Source organism: Pelobates fuscus, chromosome 11 (assembly GCF_036172605.1).
Source record: "Pelobates fuscus isolate aPelFus1 chromosome 11, aPelFus1.pri, whole genome shotgun sequence".
NCBI lineage: Eukaryota > Metazoa > Chordata > Amphibia > Anura > Pelobatidae > Pelobates > Pelobates fuscus.
The window spans coordinates 14,174,302-14,192,941 of NC_086327.1; the positions used below are offsets into that span (position 1 = coordinate 14,174,302).

Here is an 18,640-nt window from a genome sequence, read left to right on the forward strand (position 1 = left end):
AAAAAGGGAGTCCCTCCAAACCCTTTTGAAAACAGAGAGAGATAAAAAATACGAACAGGGGCTGCGCTTAAATAAATATTGAATTCTAGATAAAACAATGTCCAGAAACAATTGTAAAAGTAATGTGCAGATAAATTTAATCTTGATGTCCTAAATGCTGTCTTGGGGTACTGTGCAGGGGCAAAGTCTTTCAATGGTGTAGTGATCCACTTATATGTAAAAAAAAGAAGAAAGGACGCCCAATAGTGCAATATGTATAGGTCAAATAAAATCACTGAATTCAAATAAAAGTAGGGAACTCACATTTGACAGAGCTATATCCAGCTCTGGTGTGAAGCGCATACAGCGGTATAATCCCTGCTTATGGGTTATATGGTGGGTTCCCTCCGTCAGTGGTGTATCCAAAGTTCAAATAAAAGAGAAAAGAGACAACTAATAGTGCTCTCTGTATTAAAAATATCCGTGATAGGTAATTAAAAATGTACTCACAAAGGAAGAGCAGACTGACTGCTCTTTGTTGTCAGCGTAGGTGGTATAATCCCAAACTAGGATTTCTTGGAGTACAGGATAATATGAATGCAGGACAATACCAAGCAGAATAGTCGAATAAAATGGAGTAAAATAAAAATAAAAATAAAATACAATTAAAATTGCCAGGTGAAACAAAAATAAAGTGTATATAAAAAAAGATAATTGGCACAACCAAATGACCAAATAACCTTTAATAAATAAAATACACAGTATAAAATTTCCATAACGCGTTTCGTCAACAGACTTTTTCAAATGGAGTAAAAATTAAACACAATAAGTACTATAGCGCATTTCAGCAAGTTATTGGTTCCTCTCCCTCAGTTCCGCGTCAAACTGATTTTGACTGGTATGATACAAACAAAAAACCTCCCAGGTGCCCAGGACTGAATCGTTACTTATTATGTTGTTAATGCGGAAGTAACACTCATTCCTAGTTTAGGACAGCATTGTTTGGCTGAGAGTATGAGCATGGATAAAAAAAATCTAATATGTTAGAATCCCTCAAAAAATTGCATTTAATGGAGCTGATGGAGGACTCTTAACTTGCTGAGGATTCTTTTATGAAGGCCATCCCAAATTTTGAAACTTAGTCATAGAGTGATTGGTTGGCTTGGAAGTCACAGACTACAATTGTTGCACAAAAGTATATGTTTCTGTAAAGTAGACCTTCTTTCCATTTTTCCACCATTCTATGCTAAATTTTGCTGGATTATTGTGTATCACACACAATAACCTTGTTCTCATCTTTGCTAGGTTTCCAAGGCCATAATTAGATATTTTCTGATTTACATTTTCACACTTGGAATTCTAATACATCTAAAAATTTAAACACATGAGAACTTTCGTTGGATGTATTTTGAGCTTTATTAATTATCAATTTTTATTAAATTAATCACATTATATAATATAATTTTTTTTTTACTTTTTCCATCACGTGCATTGCATTTATGCTGTGTATTTTGAAACCTTACGTGTGATACTTTTATCAAACCCTTGAAATGTAGCTAGCTACAGTCAAAAAAAAAAAACAATATCTCTGCAAATTATTTTGTGTAGATACTGTGCACTACAGATTTTAAAAACTTTAAAAAATTAGACTATGTTTCACATTCACGTATAATAGCATTTTACGAGAGTCCCATTGCTCTTCCACATTTTAACAAATCCCACTTTAAAAAAAAAACTGAATGTACAAGTCTAATGAGATTAATGATTTAGGGATAAGGGATAGTTATGTTTATGGGAGTACCTGTATTTAAAATGATGCGAAATTGTAACTATCGTCTCATTCAGCCATTGGCTGAGCATAAGGAAGTAACAATTTACTGCAGATATTTTCTAACTGTAAATCAACCATACTGCCATGCCATCCTTAATCGTTAGTACCCTAAACCCCAACATTAATCATATTGGTAACCCTGACCCAAAATCAATCTCAACCCCAACACTAACTGCAACTTTAAATCATTATCCAACATTAAACATTGCAGAATGTGACAAGAAATACAATTGATTGTAATTCCCTAAATATGAGGTATCAATAACTAAAACGAATATAGACTCAAGACATTATTAATCATTAAAGATATGCCTAGAGAATTTGCATCACAGTCAATGGAAGTTTTCCCCAGTTGTGTGCAATTACAAGGGTCTAGATTTATTAGAGGAATAAGGTAAATGCAAATAAATACATAGGAATGAAAAAGTTGCAGTGCAGATCAACACATCCATTGGCGCAGGTAAACTTAACAGATGTACGTGGCTGGCTGGTGTCTATCAATTGGATCTCAGCATCACAAATGCTTTTTGTGATACAACCACGAAATGCGTTAGTATTTGATTGGCTTCCTATAGCAAAAAAAAAAAATATTGAATGTAAGAAAATAGTTGAGGATGAGTTCTAATAACAGGTAACATCTCTTCTGTTTATTTATTTTTTTACAAATGTCAAATGTATTAAAATATTTATGTCTGATTACTTTGAAACAGTTTTATATAAATTAATTTCATGATCCCTTACAATGTGCTCTTACATTGTTCTCTACTTGCCTCTCCTATGCTCTCTCAATGTCTTCCTTTCGAGCATCTAACATTAACAATGGGTGCAACAAAACACATTTTACACTCTGATTGACCACCGTTCTGTTTGCTGTAGACTTCATGTATTGGGGATATTGTGAGTGCTTTGAGTGATAGTTTCCGACCAGTCACAGTGTCTTTTAATAATTAGTCCATTAATAATTATAGTAGTATGATGTTTGCTTTACCTGTTATGATGGTTGTTTGCTGAAGACATATGTTCTCAATCCCAGTACATTTAATGTTGTTGCTGGTTGATGATGGACAAGTCAGTCCATTTAACTGAGTACTATCACCAGGTACTTAAAAAAATAAAAAGACAATCACTTTTCAATCTTATCTGTCATAACACTATTTTTAACTCACATTAATTAAAAATATATGTATATACATCATATGGACAAAAGTATTGGGACACATAATCATTACACCAACAGGGACTTTTATAACATTGCATTCGATATACATAGACATTAATACAGCTGTAATGAAAATTATTTAACCCCCATTGAAAATCATGTTTATTGTAAAAAATCACAGACTTCCAGCTGTTTGCAATAAACAAATGAAAAAAAAGGATTTGAATAGCTCAACACAATGAATTTCTCAACTGAAAATGCAAATTATTAAAACTTCTTCAGTCACAGAATAGTTTTTCTTTTAAAAACACCTAACCTAGGCAAAATAATGGGTATATGATCATATATTGCATAAGCCTGCCACAATGTCAATGTACCCCATGTTTGGTACATCCTATCCTAATGCTTGCTTTTGTGATATTAAACCATTTACTTGGGAAAAAAAAAAAACATCATCCTGGGGCTCTCTGCAGTACATGACTCAAATTAGCCCTGGGATGATCTATCATCAAATCTGTCTGTCTGTCTGTCTGTCTATTGGCCTGCCTGCCTGTCTAATCTTTTTTAAATAACATTCAGTGCACTAAGTGATTTAATCTCAAAACAGTGAATTGTAGTGATACCTTTGTTACTTTTTGTTACTATTTTACTGAAATTTTCAAAAGCCAAATATTAATGAACTAATTACTTATAGCTCTGCAATTTTGTCTTAAAGCTTTCAGTTCACCGAATGTTCAGTGAACGATCTGATACGAAAAATTATCAACACACTTTTTATGCAGAGGTAACACAAACGCTACTAGTTAATTTTGGTACATTGTTTTTGTATTCGCCAACTGGTTATTGATAGTATTTGAGCATAAAATAATTTCGAATCCTGAGTTTTTTTTTTTATTAATCACGTTTTTATTGAGTTATACAGTTATACATATTAGTAGGCAAATTTGGGCGCGCAGGCCCGCAGAAAAAGCGTAATATATAAAGAACAGGGTTAATATAGTAAGAACATAACATTACACAGTACATATCGTAGAGTATAAACATTGACTGTTGTAGGCTCAGGTAGCAGTAGAGCGCTAGTGTCAGGTGATGCCTCGTACCCTCCTGGGAGGCGCCACAGCATAACTCTTGTTAGGTGCGTGAATTACCAGGTTCAATCAACTGCGGGCTAGGGCTGTGCGGGTAGTTCTATAGGCACCTGAGCCTTGGATTCATGTGTGCTTTAGTGGGGTGTATGAGAGTGTGGTGTGGTGTAGTGTGTCAGTGTGTGATATAACCCGGATGGGTTCGGTGTTGTTGTTGGTGTTGAAGAGGATTGGTACTGTACGGTCGGGGAATATACAGGGAGCAGAGCGGGGTTAACGGGGTTGCATAGTAGTGTAAAGGGGCCCCGCCAATAGTCGAGTCGGTTCCGGTCCCATATGGTCCGGTGTGAGTTCTGTTAAGGTAGCCAGATAGAGCGAGGTTGTGTAAGTCTCATAGGTGGTCATCAGTGAGTCTCGTGTCGCCCCGAGGATCAGGATGTGAGGTGTGTCTGAGTCGGTCTCATCCGGTTGCTACCATCTTACCTATCGTGGGTTGACTATCTGTAGTTGCTGGATCAGTGCGTTAGGTGTCTCGTATTTAGTAGACTCATGGTCATGTGGTTGTCACATAGTGCGGGTGTGGGCAGTTCATGGGCGTGGGTCCGTTGGACAGTCCCATGCGTATGTATGCGGTCTTTAAGAGCGGTCCTGTTGTCATGAGTTAGTCGTGATTGCGTGTACGTCTTGTCAGGGAGATGTGGGTGGTCCGTGGGGTGTGGTGGCCACCGCTGCCAGCTGATTAGAGTCGTTGTAGGTCGTATGAATGTAAGGCTGGTGGTACTCGAGGGCCGCGCCGTCCCCCGGGCCCAGCCCCCCCCGACGGATCCCCCCTACGGTCGCGTCCGAAAGACGAGCCATGGTGCCCAGACAGCTGCGTATTTTGCCTCCCTGCCCGTCAGTTCCGCCTGGAGCGACTCCGCTGCTCTGATGTCGTCGACTCTGTGGATCCACTCATCCCTGGTGGGGGGATCAGTTGTCCTCCAGTGTACCGGGATAAGTGACTTGGCCGCATTCAGAAGATGGCGTAGGACTGACCTCTTGTAGGCAGATATTGATTGTGCGGATATGTGCAGTAGAACTAGTTCCGCCGACCATTCAGTGTCCTCTCCAAGGATCAGGTGAATATCTGATTCAATTTGTTCCCAGAATGGTGCGATGAGTCTACATTCCCACCAGATGTGCAGTAGGGTCTCGTCTTCCAGGCACCTCCAGCACGTCGGTGGTGTGGCAGGGAAGATCCTATGTAGTAGTACTGGTGTCCTATACCACATTGAAATTAGCTTGTAATTTACTTCCTGATACCGAGAGCTAGAAGAGCTCTTATGTTGCCATATTAGAGCTGTCTCCCATTGTGTCTGGGTGAAGGTCTTGTTCATGGCCCATTCCCATCGTCGTTGGAAGGTGTTGGTGTCTGTTGTGGGTTCGGTCAGCAGGTATTGATAAAGAGTCGAGATGGTCCTGTCTAGCGATGCACCTCGGGTGCAGAGATTCTCATATCCTGTCAGGTCCCTCCGTAGTTTGTCTTTGTGAGGTAGAGAGGCCAAGTAGTGCTTTAGTTGGATATACCGGAGAGTGACCATCGGGGATCGTTGGCGGCCTTCTAGCAGTGTGTCCAGTGTCTTAAGGGCGCCGTCCTGGGTGACCTTCTGTATCGGGATGTAATCCTCGTCCCCCAGAAATTTCCAGGCCTCTGTGGGTAGTCCCCCCCCTACATTGGGGTTGTGGGCGATCGGCATCAGGGGGCTCGGGGTCGGGGATATCCCGGGTGTCTCCCTGAGAGTCTCCCAAGTGAGTTGTGTGTGCGCCACTGGGCCCTCGTCCTGTCTTCTGCTGCCCCTTGTCGCCCGCCTCTGCCACACCGACGCCTTCAGCTTTGCTGTGTCGCCTTCCCTGTCCAGGTCCACCCATTGTTTGTCTGTGGTTGTCTCGTGCCACTCGAGGATACGCTGTAGCGTTGCCGCCTGGTGGTATTTTTTAAAGTCCGGCAACGCCAAGCCCCCTCTGTGCCTGGGTAGGCACAGTAGGTCATGGCGCAGCCTGGATCTTTCCCCTCTCCATACGTAGTGGATGACCGCTGATTTGAGTCTCGAGAAGAATGTCGATGGTAAGGCTATGGGTGTGGTCTGGAACAAGTAGAGGACCCTCGGGAGTATGTTCATTTTGAGGACCGCTACGCGACCGTGCCATGTTATGTGCGAGTGTGCCCACCTCTTCAGGTCCAGTTCAATCTTCTCTAGGAGCGGTGTGAAGTTGAGTTTATAGATGTCTTGTGGGTCCGAGGGGATCCAGACTCCTAGGTATTTCATCGCCTTTGTACACCAGCGGAAGGGGAATAAAGGGCCCAGGGCCTCGTAATCCGCCGGCTGGGTTGTAATGTTGAGTGTCTCGCATTTTGCTAGGTTCAGCTTGAATCCCGAGATCTGGCCGAACTTGTCTATTTCGGAGAGTATGCAGGGCAGTGTAATCCGTGGCTGGGAGACAAAAAATAGGAGGTCATCCGCATATGCGGCTACTTTATGTTCCGTACCTTGCCACGAGTATCCATGTATGTCCGGGTGGTTTCGGATCGCTTGTAGTAGTGGCTCCAGGGAGAGGGCGAACAGGAGAGGCGACAAGGGGCACCCTTGTCTGGTGCCGTTTGCAATGCTAAAGTTAGTAGTTAGCGCTCCATTGACCCGTACTGACGCCCTTGGAGAGCTGTATAGGGCCGCGATCCAAGCCATAGTCCGCTGTCCAACGCCCATATGCCGGAGAGTTCGGAACATATATGACCGGTCCACTCGATCAAACGCCTTTTCCGCGTCTGTGGATAATAATAGGAGAGGTTTCCGGTATTTCCGTGCGTGGTGTTGTATGGAAAACAGGCGTAACGTACTGTCCCGTGCCTCCCGGCCCGGGATAAATCCCGTTTGGTCTGCATGGACACGGTTCAGTAGTACCCTTTGGAGTCTAGTAGCTAGGACCTTCGTTAGGAGCTTCGTATCCACGTTCAGCAAGGAAATTGGGCGATAGCTGCTGCATTGTTCCGGGTCTTTCCCAGGCTTAAGTATCACCGTAATAGTGGCCTATAGGGATTCCATGCCAAACTGTGCCCCCTCCGCCACTTTGTTAATGGCTTTAGTTAGCCACGGTAGTAATAGTGGGGCGAAGTGTTTGTAATAGCCCGTAGAGAATCCGTCCGGTCCCGGGGCCTTTCCCGTCTTCGTACCTTTAAGCGCCGCGGCTAGGTCGTCGGTCGTAATTAGTTCGTCCAGCATGAGAGCCGCTTCTGGGTTGATTCTCGTTCGGATATTATCCTGTAGGTACGTCCGCTCTCGTTGTTCCAAGTCTCGTCGGTGTGGCGGGTCCTGGGGTCGGTGTAGGTTATATAGTGAGGCATAGTATTCCCGAAACTCTCGTGCTATGTCCTCGGGGAATTGTGATGTGGTTCCCGAGGCCAGGCGAATCTTGCGTACCTGTGTGCGTGTTGTTTCTCCTCGTAGCAGCCGTGCTAAGAATTTCCCCCCTTTGTTCGCGTGTGTATAGAAGAAGTTTTTCGATCTTTGAAGCGAACGTAGGTGTCGTTGTGTGAGGAGGGTTGTCAGGTTGCGTCGGGCTTCTGTCAGTTCGGCATATGTTTCGACTAGTTGGGAGCGTTTGTGTTGGAGCTCGAGGCGTGAGATGGTGCCGTATAGGGCGGACATTGCCTGCGTTGTTTCCTTTCTTTTGCGGGTCGCAATACCGATAAGGGTGCCACGTATGACACTCTTATGTGCTTCCCATACGGACACCGGGGATGTTTCATCGGTCCCATTTTCCTCAAAGTAGTGTTCTAAGGTCCTAGAGATCTCATTCCGCACCGCTAGGTCTTGGAGTAGGGACTCGTTCAGGCGCCAGGACCGGATCGCCGGCTTGAATAACGGGGATTCCAGCTCTATCTGGACCGAGCCGTGGTCAGACCATGTTGCCGGCACGATGGATGCCTTTCTCAATCTCGATAGGCCTTCCTGTTTAATGAGGATATAGTCGATTCGGGAGTAGCGGTTATGTATTATCGAGTAGTGCGTGTAGTCTCTGCTAGTGGGATGTAACGTTCTCCAGCAGTCAACCAAGGATAGTTCTCCCAGGGACTTTCGTATGGATCTAATGTGGGTCTGCGGTAGGCTGCTGTGTCCCGTAGAGGAGTCTGTAAGTGGGTCTAGGGGGGCATTAAAATCACCTCCCACGATCAGGGCGCCCTCCGAGAAGTCGTGTAGTTTACGTAGTGTTGTCCGTAGGAATCGTGCTTGCTTCGAATTGGGAGCATAGACAGAGGCGAATGTGAATATTCTGTCGGCTATCATCCCTTTGAGGAAAAGGAAACGGCCCTGGCCGTCTGTCATCCTGTCTAGTTCTTGAAATCCTACGTCGGCAGCTATGAGTATCGCTACTCCTGCCCGTCGAGCCAGCGGGTGGTTGTTACAGTAGCTGATCGGATAGTAGGCGTTGCGGAGCTTGGGTGCCGCGCCGTCTCGAAAGTGGGTTTCTTGGAGCATTGCGATCGATATATGCTTTCGCCTCAGCGTCCTCAGTAGGTGGGAGCGCCGTTCTGGCATGTTCAGGCCTCTGCAGTTGAGCGTCATGACTGTTATAGGGGAGCTATGGTACGCCATGGTCTCGTCCGTAGCTAGGTGCATCCGACCTCAGGGGATCCGCCCAAGCGGCACAAGTTACCCGGCCGACGGCGCAGCCCCGCGAGGGTGTGTGTGTAGCGTTGTCCTATGGGTGTCCGTGTGACCGGTCGGGATTTATGTAGGAGGTTGTGTGGGTGTCAGGCGGTCTCGTTTATCGTCTGTCGCGTCCTCAACCTTTTCCCTGTGGTGCCAACGTCCAGTCCTTTCGTGCGTGGGATTGAGTGTAGGTGTAAGGTAGGAAGTGTGGATTGGGAGATTAAAATAGGGGTGGGCAAAAGGGGGCCCCCCTGTGGGGAAGTATCCCCGGTGGATAGACGTTAATACTATCCTGGAGTCTCCTTCAAGAAGGAGTAACACTTACGCCTCGGCGCGAGTGACCAGGCGTCACCCCGATAACCAGATCGGTGGGTGAGTGTGCCTGTGGCTCCGTCGAGATATATGCGCAAGTGATTATGTAGAGCAATGGCTGGAGTCGAAACCGAGAATAGTGAAGTGTATCTAAATGTGTAATCAGGTATGGGTCAATAGTACCCGCTCCAGCCGGGTCCTAGCCCGCGTGTTGATGATCATGGGAGATGTGGGAGCACCCGGAGGTGTCCAGTCCAGCAACATATACAAGTGAAAATGAGTCAATTAACAGTAATAACAGTTGACATATATAAGGACCCTCCATTGGTCGTGTCAACCACCGTTCATTTCTGTCTAGTTTCCCTATCTGGTTGTAAGTGATTCGTCCTATCCCCCCTACCCTCTCCGCTCCGCCCTAAACGTCCCATCCGCCCAGCACATTAGGTGTAGCGGAGCCTAAGTAGGTTATGGTAGCTTGTTCCTCCCCCCCATCCTACATCCCATGCAGAGTGCCCTCGAGGGCGGGAGGTACCACTGGGTATACGAATATAGTATGTGGGGGCAGCCTCCTCTACTCGTAGGTCTCAGAGGTATACGTGGTTATGATGTTCATAGCACCGTGAGTGTGGGTTATTGTAAAAAGGCGGTGGTAGTGGTGTGATCTAACATCCGCATCGTGGTTGTTGCGGTAGTTCTCTTCTCTAGGCCCGTTTCCCTTCCCCTCCCCCCTTCCCCCCCCCCCGCTAGCCGCCTCCCCCCTCAGCCTGCTTCCCTTTCCCTTACTGCTTCTCCTATCCCGCTCTCCCCCCCACCCCCCACCCACCCCACCCCCCCGCAGAGTCCCATTCCTTGTTGTGCGTCTCCCAGATTTCCTGTCTTCGTCACACTACTTTCCCATCTATAACAGAGGCACACACAGCCGGTCCGGCCTCCCCCAACCCCCCGGCTCCCACCCCCCGCCTGCAACCCAGAGCCCAATCCAACATGGCGCCAACAGCTCAGTCAACACGTGGCACGCCCAAAGCCGGCAAACATCAGCCCGTGCCAACATACCAAACTGAAACAACCACACCTGCAAAGGAAAGCAACGACACCCATCACGTCCAAGAAACGAACCCCGAGACGCGGCACACAGTCACAGTCTCGGCGCGCGAGCCAGAGGGCCCCACCCCACAGCGCCGGGCCGCGTGTCAAACCGAGGGTCCAGCCCGATGCCTCCAGGCCGGAGGGGGGGTCGATCAGCCCAGCCCGCCCCACCACCTCCCCCACCCCAAAGAAAAAAAAATCCCGGTTAGGGGCCCCTTAGTAAGCATCTGTGGAGGAGGCCCCGCGTGTAGGAGAGAGCGGGCGAGGCGGGAAGGGGGGGGGGAGAAAACGGGATTTGCAAATGGCAATAGACATGGTAGTCAGGTAGAGCATCATTAGGGGGGGGCACGAGACCAGTCCACTACGATCGGTAGGTATGCCATGTGTGAACGGGCCAGCGGTTAGGTCCCGGTCGGTTCGGCAAGTGGGGGACAGTACCTTAATATCGGGAACGTCTCTGCGTTAATGAATCGGTGGGTCCACAAAGTCGGTCCTCAGTTCTGGGCCGCATGTGCTCCGCGACGGTGATGGGCAGGTCCCGGTGGTGAGTGGTTTCTCTGTCGGCGGGCATACGTTGTGGTCTTATTCCCGGCCCCAGGATCCAGTTCGGTATAGGTGTAGGAGGGAGCTCCAGTTCTTCTAGAAAGCCGGGGGCCTCGTCCGGCCCGCGGAGCGTTACCCAGCCATTCCGGTGTCTTGCCGATAAAGAGAATGGAAAGCCCCATCTTTACGGTATATTGCGGTCTCTTAGCAGGGAGGTGATAGGCCGCAAAGCCCTTCTAGCGTCCAGAGTGGTCGGAGACAGGTCATTGAACAGCAAGATTTGCGCACCATGATAGTCCCATGTGGGCCGGGCTCTAGCTGCCTTCATGATGGCGTCTTTCGTGGCAAAAGAGTGGATGCAGCAGATTATGTCTCTGGGGCCTTCCTCCAGAGATCGAGGGCGCAGGGCCCTGTGTGCCCTTTCATATCTGAGCGGTGGTAGGGTGTCGCCAGGCAGGATCAGATGGAATAGCTCTGTTAGGGTGCCTTCTATGTCTTCCTCGCCTTCTGCCTCAGGTATACCGCGGACCCTAATATTGCATCTGCGGCCGCAGTTGTCGAGGTCTTCGACTGACCTCCTCATTTGGAGCAGGAGGTCGCCCTGTCTCGCTATGGCAGTGTCGGTTGCCGCAATCCTGTGCGTTTGGGCCTCGTGGGAGTGTTCCAGGGCTTGTAGTCGGGTGCCCTGCGCCGTCACCTCCGTCCTGAGGCCGGCTAGTTCCGCCCGCATGGCGTCCTGGATCGTGGTGGTCAGGACCAGGAGGTCTGCTTTCGTGGCCATCGTGGCCATTGCTGCTGAAATCGTGCGGAGTTCATCTCCGATGCCTTCCAATGTAGGTGCAGGGGTGCTTTCTCGCCCTGAGGGCTGTGCCGCCATGTTGAGGCCTTCGGCCTCGTCGTGCATATCGGTCGGCGCTTGCAAGAAGTCGTCCATCGGACCGTGAGATTGGCTGGACTGTGAGTGTCTGGGGGTCCCAGGGGGGTAACCCCTACGGTTTCGTCCCACGAGTGCTGAGATTTTGCTTTAGTTAGGGCTTTTGGAGAACCGGTGGAGCGGAGCTCAGTGCTTATGCTGCCATCTCGGTCGACGTCCAAGCCACGCCCCCAAATTTTGCTTTTCTATCGTGGCTAGCATTGAATGTGTTTCAGTATGTCACATTCTAATGCTATGATTTATCAGATTTGTTACTTGTTTCACTGACATTTCAAAGTTCTAAATGTGGAATGAACACTCTTAAATTTAGGACTAGATCTTCTAGTTAAACTCAGATCTTAGAAGCCAGAAACATAACCTACTGAGCTATCTTGCTATCTGGAAAGGTAATTTGATATTTAGGATATTTTAATGCCCATTGATTTACACACAACTTACACACAGGGATGGATGGAGTACAATTGTAAGTGTAGCAGCATGAGGTTCCGATCTTTGTCCTCCCACCGCTAAACGTAAAGCTTCCATTCGTATAGCACCATGATTTCTGAATGCATGTTCTTGAAAACATTTTGGAGGTTTTTCCACCTGTTTTGGAATAATTTTTGCATGAAGTTTATTCCAGATTCAAAGGCACCAAAAGTCTGCATAATTTAATGCAATATAATTACAATACAAATGGTAATAAAATTTGCATAATTTGAGTTGGGTATCTACTATTAAGCTACTTTACTCATTGATATAGGCAATGCTCCTTTCCAGTTCTAATAGCCAAACAAGAAATCAAAACAGGAAGTAAGCATTAAATAAGCAGCAAAAAGAAGAGCTTCGGTGCATCATCGGAAATAGGAGAGGTTTATAAACCTTTTCACTTTGCAGCCAACTGTGGCAAATTGACATCCTCGAGCCAGGTTGAAGATAAATTTCATTCTGCAGTACTGGATATTCAATCTGAGTAATTCAGGGTAAGAACTGTACAATGGTTTTCATCTCACCAAATTTACGGTTAGTGACAAACTTGCTTAGTACAAATGTGGTATTAATATTGTGCTGTAAGCTGCTGAATTTTTTTTCATTCCACTAGTATAAATGAAGGTGTTGAGCTTCAATTATTAATGTAAATATTAGACTTGTGCATTCCGATATGATGGAATTGAGATTTGAGAATCTTTTGCCAGGTCGGCTGTTCAACTGAATTCTATATCTAAGAAGCATCATCCGGACATATCCCTAGCAAACGACTAACGCAGTGCCCTATCGTTCAATATTCAGCGTATCCAATAAAAGATGATTGATGGGAAAAAAAGATGGCATGGGTCCATCGCTAAATATTGATTTTATTTACAGAGTATATGAGAAGTGACCATTAAAAGGAAAAAAGTTGACTTAAAAAAATTAAAAATAAATCTATATTTATATATTATACACTGATAAGCCACAACATTAAAACCAGTGACAGGTGAAGTGATTAACATTGATTATATCATTACAATGGCACCTGTCAAGGCGTGGCATAAATTGGGCAGTAAGTAAACAGTCAGTTCCTGAATGCCATCTTTGATAAAAAAAAAAAGGTACAAGCGAGAAGATCTGAATGACTTTGACACATTTTGCAAAATAGTGATGGCTAGATGAGTCAGAGCATCTCCAAAATGTCAAGTCTTGTGGGGTATTCCCAGTACACAATGGTTAACACCTACCAAAAATGGTGCAAGGAAGGACAACCAGTGCACCAGTATCAGGGTTACTTGCACCCAATGCTCATTAATGCACATAGGGAGTGAAGGCTAGCCCATCTGGCACAATAAAACAGAAGAGCTACTGTAGCTCAAATTGCTGAAAAACGTAATGTTGGTCTCAGAATACAAAGTGTATTTCAGTTTGCAGTGTAAGACTGATCAGAGTCCCAGTGATGACCCCTGTCCACTGCAGAAAGTATTTTCAATCGGGACGTAAGCATCAGAACTGGACCATGAAGCAATGAAAGAAGGCTGCCTGATTTGATGAATTACATTTTTATTTCGATCAAGAGGGTTGCTGGGTGCATGTGCATTGTTTACCTGGGGCTGAGATGGCAACATGATGCACTGTGAGAAGAAGGCAGGCTGGTGGAGACAGTGTTATTCTCTAGGCAATGTTGGAAACCTTGAATCCTGGCATTCATGTGTATGTTAAATTAACATGTCTAAAGATTGCTCCAGACTACATACACCCTTTCATGTCAATAATATTCTCTGATGGCAGTGACCAGACTTAAAGGATCTGCTGCTAATGAACTAGTGCCAGATACCACAGGACATGTTCAGGGGTCTTGTGGATTCCATGCCTTGATGCATCAGAGCTGTTTTGGCAGCAGAAACATAGAAACATAGAATGTGACGGCAGATAAGAACCATTCGGCCCATCTAGTCTGCCCAGTTTTCTAAATACTTTCATTAGTCCCTGGCATTATCTTATAGTTAGGATAGCCTTATGCCTATCCCACGCATGCTTAAACTCCTTTACTGTGTTAACCTCTACCACTTCAGCTGGAAGGCTATTCCATGCATCCACTACCCTCTCAGTAAAGTAATACTTCCTGATATTATTTTTAAACCTTTGTCCCTCTAATTTAAGACTATGTCCTCTTGTTGTGGTAGTTTTTCTTCTTTTAAATATAGTCTCCTCCTTTACTGTGTTGATTCCCTTTATGTATTTAAATGTTTCTATCATATCCCCCCTGTCTCGTCTTTCCACCAAGCTATACATGTTAAGATCCTTTAACCTTTCCTGGTAAGTTTTATCCTGCAATCCATGAACCAGTTTAGTAGCCCTTCTTTGAACTCTCTCTAAGGTATCAATATCCTTCTGAAGATATGGTCTCCAGTACTGTTTACAGTACTCCAAGTGAGGTCTCACCAGTGTTCTGTACAATGGCATGAGCACTTCCCTCTTTCTACTGCTAATACCTCTCCCTATACAACCAAGCATTCTGCTAGCATTTCCTGCTGCTCTATTACATTTTCTGCCTACCTTTAAGTCCTCAGAAATAATCACCCCTAAATCCCTTTTCTCAGATGTTGAGGTTAGGACTCTATCAAATATTCTGTACTCTGCCCTTGGGTTTTTACGTCCAAGATGCATTATCTTGCACTTATCCACATTAAATGTCAGTTGCCACAACTCTGACCATTTTTCTAGTTTACCTAAATCATTTGCCATTTGGCTTATCCCTCCTGGAACATCAACCCTGTTACATATCTTAGTATCATCCGCAAAAAGACACACCTTACCATCAAGACCTTCTGCAATATCACTAATAAAAATATTAAAGAGAATGGGTCCAAGTACAGATCCCTGAGGTACCCCACTGGTGACAAGCCCAAGCTTCGAATATACTCCATTGACTACAACCCTCTGTTGCCTGTCACTCAGCCACTGCCTTACCCATTCAACAATATTGGAATCCAAATTCAAAGATTGCAGTTTATTGATAAGCCTTCTATGTGCAACAGTGTCAAAAGCCTTACTGAAATCTAGGTAAGCAATGTCTACTGCACCACCCTGATCTATAATTTTAGTTACCCAATCAAAAAAATCAATAAGATTAGTTTGGCATGATCTCCCTGAAGTAAACCCATGTTGTCTCTGATCTTGAAATCCATGTGTTTTTAGATGTTCAACAATCCTATCCTTTAACATGGTTTCCATCACTTTCCCCACTACTGAAGTAAGGCTTACTGGCCTATAGTTGCCCGACTCCTCCCTATTACCTTTCTTGTGAATGGGCACAACATTCGCTAACTTCCAATCTTCTGGGACTACTCCTGTTAACAATGATTGGTTAAATAAATCTGTTAATGGTTTTGCTAGTACACCACTAAGCTCTTTTAATAGCTTTGGGTGTATTCCATCAGGTCCCATTGACTTATTTGTCTTTACTTTTGACAGTTGAAATAGAACCTCTTCCTCTGTAAACTCACGTGTAATAAATGACTCATTTATCCTTTTTTTTAACGGAGGTCCCTTTCCTTCATTTTCAGCTGTAAATACCGAACAAAAATATTCATTGAGGCAGTCAGCTAGACCTTTATCCTCATCTACATACCTTCCTTCTTTTGTTTTTAATCTAACTAATCCTTGTTTTACTTTTCTTTCCTCATTTATGTACCTAAAAAAAGTTTTGTCCCCCTTTTTTACTGACTGTGCTATTTTCTCTTCTGTGTGTGATTTGGAAGCTCTTATAACTTGCTTAGCCTCTTTCTGCCTAATCTTATAGGTCATTCTGTCTTCCTCACTCTGGGTTTTTTTTATAATTACTAAATGCTAACTTTTTGTTTTTTACTATTTTGGCCACATCTGCGGAGTACCACAGTGGTTTCTTGAATTTTTTGCTTTTACTGACAAGCCTAATGCAATTTTCTGTTGCCTTCAGTAGTGCAGCTTTTAAATAATCCCATTTCTTTTGGACTCCATTTAAGTTGCTCCAGTCTGATAATGACTCCTTTACACATATTCTAATTTTAGAAAAGTCTGTTTTTCTAAAGTCTAAAACTTTTGTTTTTGTGTGGTGTGACTCAGTCACTGTTCTTATATTAAACCACACTGACTGACGATCACTGGATCCTAAACTTTCACCTACAGTAATATCTGATACCAAATCTCCATTTGTTAACACTAAATCTAGTATGGCCTCTTTACGAGTTGGCTCCTCAACGACTTGTTTTAGAGACAATCCCAGTAGGGAGTTTAGAATATGTGTGCTTCTGGCACAAGTAGCTATTTTTGTTTTCCAATTCACATCAGGAAGATTAAAGTCACCCATGATGATAACTTCCCCCTTCATTGTCATCACCTACATGGTCTTTGGCAGGTGGTTTGACTATTGTGGCTGATCAGTGTATATTTAACATATTTAACATACATGCTCAGAGGTGTAACTAGAAACCACTAAAAATTAGAAACAATAATAGTCCTGGACCTTTCCATGGGCTTCACCCCAACCCCCTCACCCATGGCCCCTCCGTGTGTCTCATTCTCTCCCACAGACCCTCCATGAGTCTCATCCCCCTCAGCTCCTCTGAGTGTCTTTTTCTTTTTAAATTCTTCATTTTTGTGGTGCAATTATTTTACATGCTTTTTCAATGCTGCAGCAGCGGTAACAGGAATAGTAAAGATTATACAGGTACATGGCATATACAATTTCTGCACACATTTTTAAATTTAGTAGACTAAGTAGCTGAGTCACAGGCTTATCCAACATGTCTAAGTTTCTTGTAGTGAGTCGTCTTATTGGATTATCCAAGCATATGGATGATTATGCCAAAGTGAGTTGTATACCTGGCTTTTAAGATTAAATTTATACAGTGCTCATTAGGTTAGACCGCAGGTCCTACGTTATGCTAACTAAGTGCACGGTGGTTGAGTCTGTAAGTGTTACGCAAGCTCAAACCAAACTGACAAACAATAGTGGTACAGCATCGTAATTAGAGATGTTTAAATCTGAAATGCTAGCTTTATGTGAAGCCACGGCATCGGTAGTCAGGATTAGCCTCACCGCAGTAACCTCTGGTGGTGTGAGCAGAGGGGATGTGTGACAGGAAGGTTGCGACTGGATAAGGAGCAATTAGTACTCTTCAGGATGGTTTAGTCCCAGGGTTAGTCCGTGCCATGCAATCCTTCGCCACTTCTCATGGCAGGATTGTTCCGACCTGGGTCGAGGCTTGGAAGGGGTCGGGGCAGTATGCTTCACTTTTGTGCAACAGCCGCTGCATTCCTCGTGATGGCGCCTTGGTGCAGGGGGGGTGATTACTGTTTCTCGCCGCTGTTTGTCCTGGGGCACTCCGCCCTGCTTACCGCTGTGAGTTTAGTGCCATGCCCCTTTCAGCCTCGGCCACTCTGTCGCTGCACAGAGCCGGTCTCGGCCCGTTAGCTGCCTGCTGCTCTGGTTTGTGAGGCAGTGTTGTTTGCATGAGACATCGTGGTGTGGACTACTGCCATTTGAGGTAAGCGGAGTGTTGTTGCTTCCTCCCGCCTGCTTCCATCCAGCAGGGCCTGCGTGTACAGCAATAGGCTTGTGCAGGTGCCGTGGTGGACCGTTATGACCCCCGACGGAACAAAGGGGGGGTGGGTCTGCGTCTGCAGGACTTTGGGACTGGGTGACCGGCCATGTCCCCTGCCCCGCATCAACTAGGCCGAAAGTCGGACCTGCCTTGGCTAGTGCATTCAGAGAGTCCATGGTGCCCCAGTCTGGTCCCACCGAGGGTTCTGTGGGCTGGGTAAGTGGGGAACCAAAGATTTTCTTTGCTAGAGCGTCGCTGGACGTCCTCAAGCTGTGTGAGGACCTCCACCGTCGCTCAATTCCCCATAGGAAAGCATTGAAAATCATTTTCAATGCTTTCCTACGGGGAGACCTAATGTGCGTGCGCGGCATTGCCGCGCATGCGCATTAGGTTACCTCAGCTGGCGGGCGGCATCAGTCTCGCCCACTGGCTGACGTGATTACAGGGAGGAGCGACGCCGACCCAAAACCACCACCGAGGGACATCGACGAGGTCTCAGGTAAGGGACCTGAAGGGGTTTTCACCCCTTCAGCTACCGGGGATGGGAGGTGGGAGGGAGAGGGAACCTGCAGTGCCAGAAAAACAGATTGTTTTCCTGGAACTGGAGTTTCCCTTTAAGGATGTTCCAAACAGTTGATTTGGCCACACCTAATGTTTTTGCTATCTCTCTGATGGGTTTGTTTTGCTTTTTCAGCCCAATGATGGCTTGCTTCACTGATATTGACAGCTCTTTGGATCTCATATTGAGAGTTGACAGCAACAGATTCCAAATGCAAATAGTTCACTTGAAATGGACTCTGGACCTTTTATCTGCTCCTGGTAAATGGGATAATGAGGGAATAACACACACCTGGCCATGGAACAGCTGAGCAGCCAATTGTCCCATTACTTTTGGTCCCTTGAAAAGTGGGAGGCACATATACAAACTGTTATGATTCCTACACCGTTCACCTGATTTGGATGTTAATACCCTCAAATTAAAGCT

At 45.5% G+C, this 18,640-nt stretch overlaps 1 protein-coding gene across 1 annotated transcript in view; it reads right to left on the reverse strand.

The window, feature by feature from the left end:
• Positions 1 to 2,162: 2,162 nt before the first annotated feature.
• Positions 2,163 to 18,640, reverse strand: part of LOC134577074 (complement receptor type 2-like) — a 117,307-nt gene continuing 100,829 nt past the window's right edge. The window contains exons 25-27 of the mRNA XM_063435716.1: positions 12,056 to 12,202; positions 2,799 to 2,912; positions 2,163 to 2,379 (exon numbers count right to left, since the gene is read on the reverse strand). Of these exons, the coding sequence (XP_063291786.1) occupies positions 2,192 to 2,379; positions 2,799 to 2,912; positions 12,056 to 12,202 (449 nt within the window). The 3' untranslated portion in view covers positions 2,163 to 2,191. The remainder of the gene's footprint in view (positions 2,380 to 2,798; positions 2,913 to 12,055; positions 12,203 to 18,640) is intronic.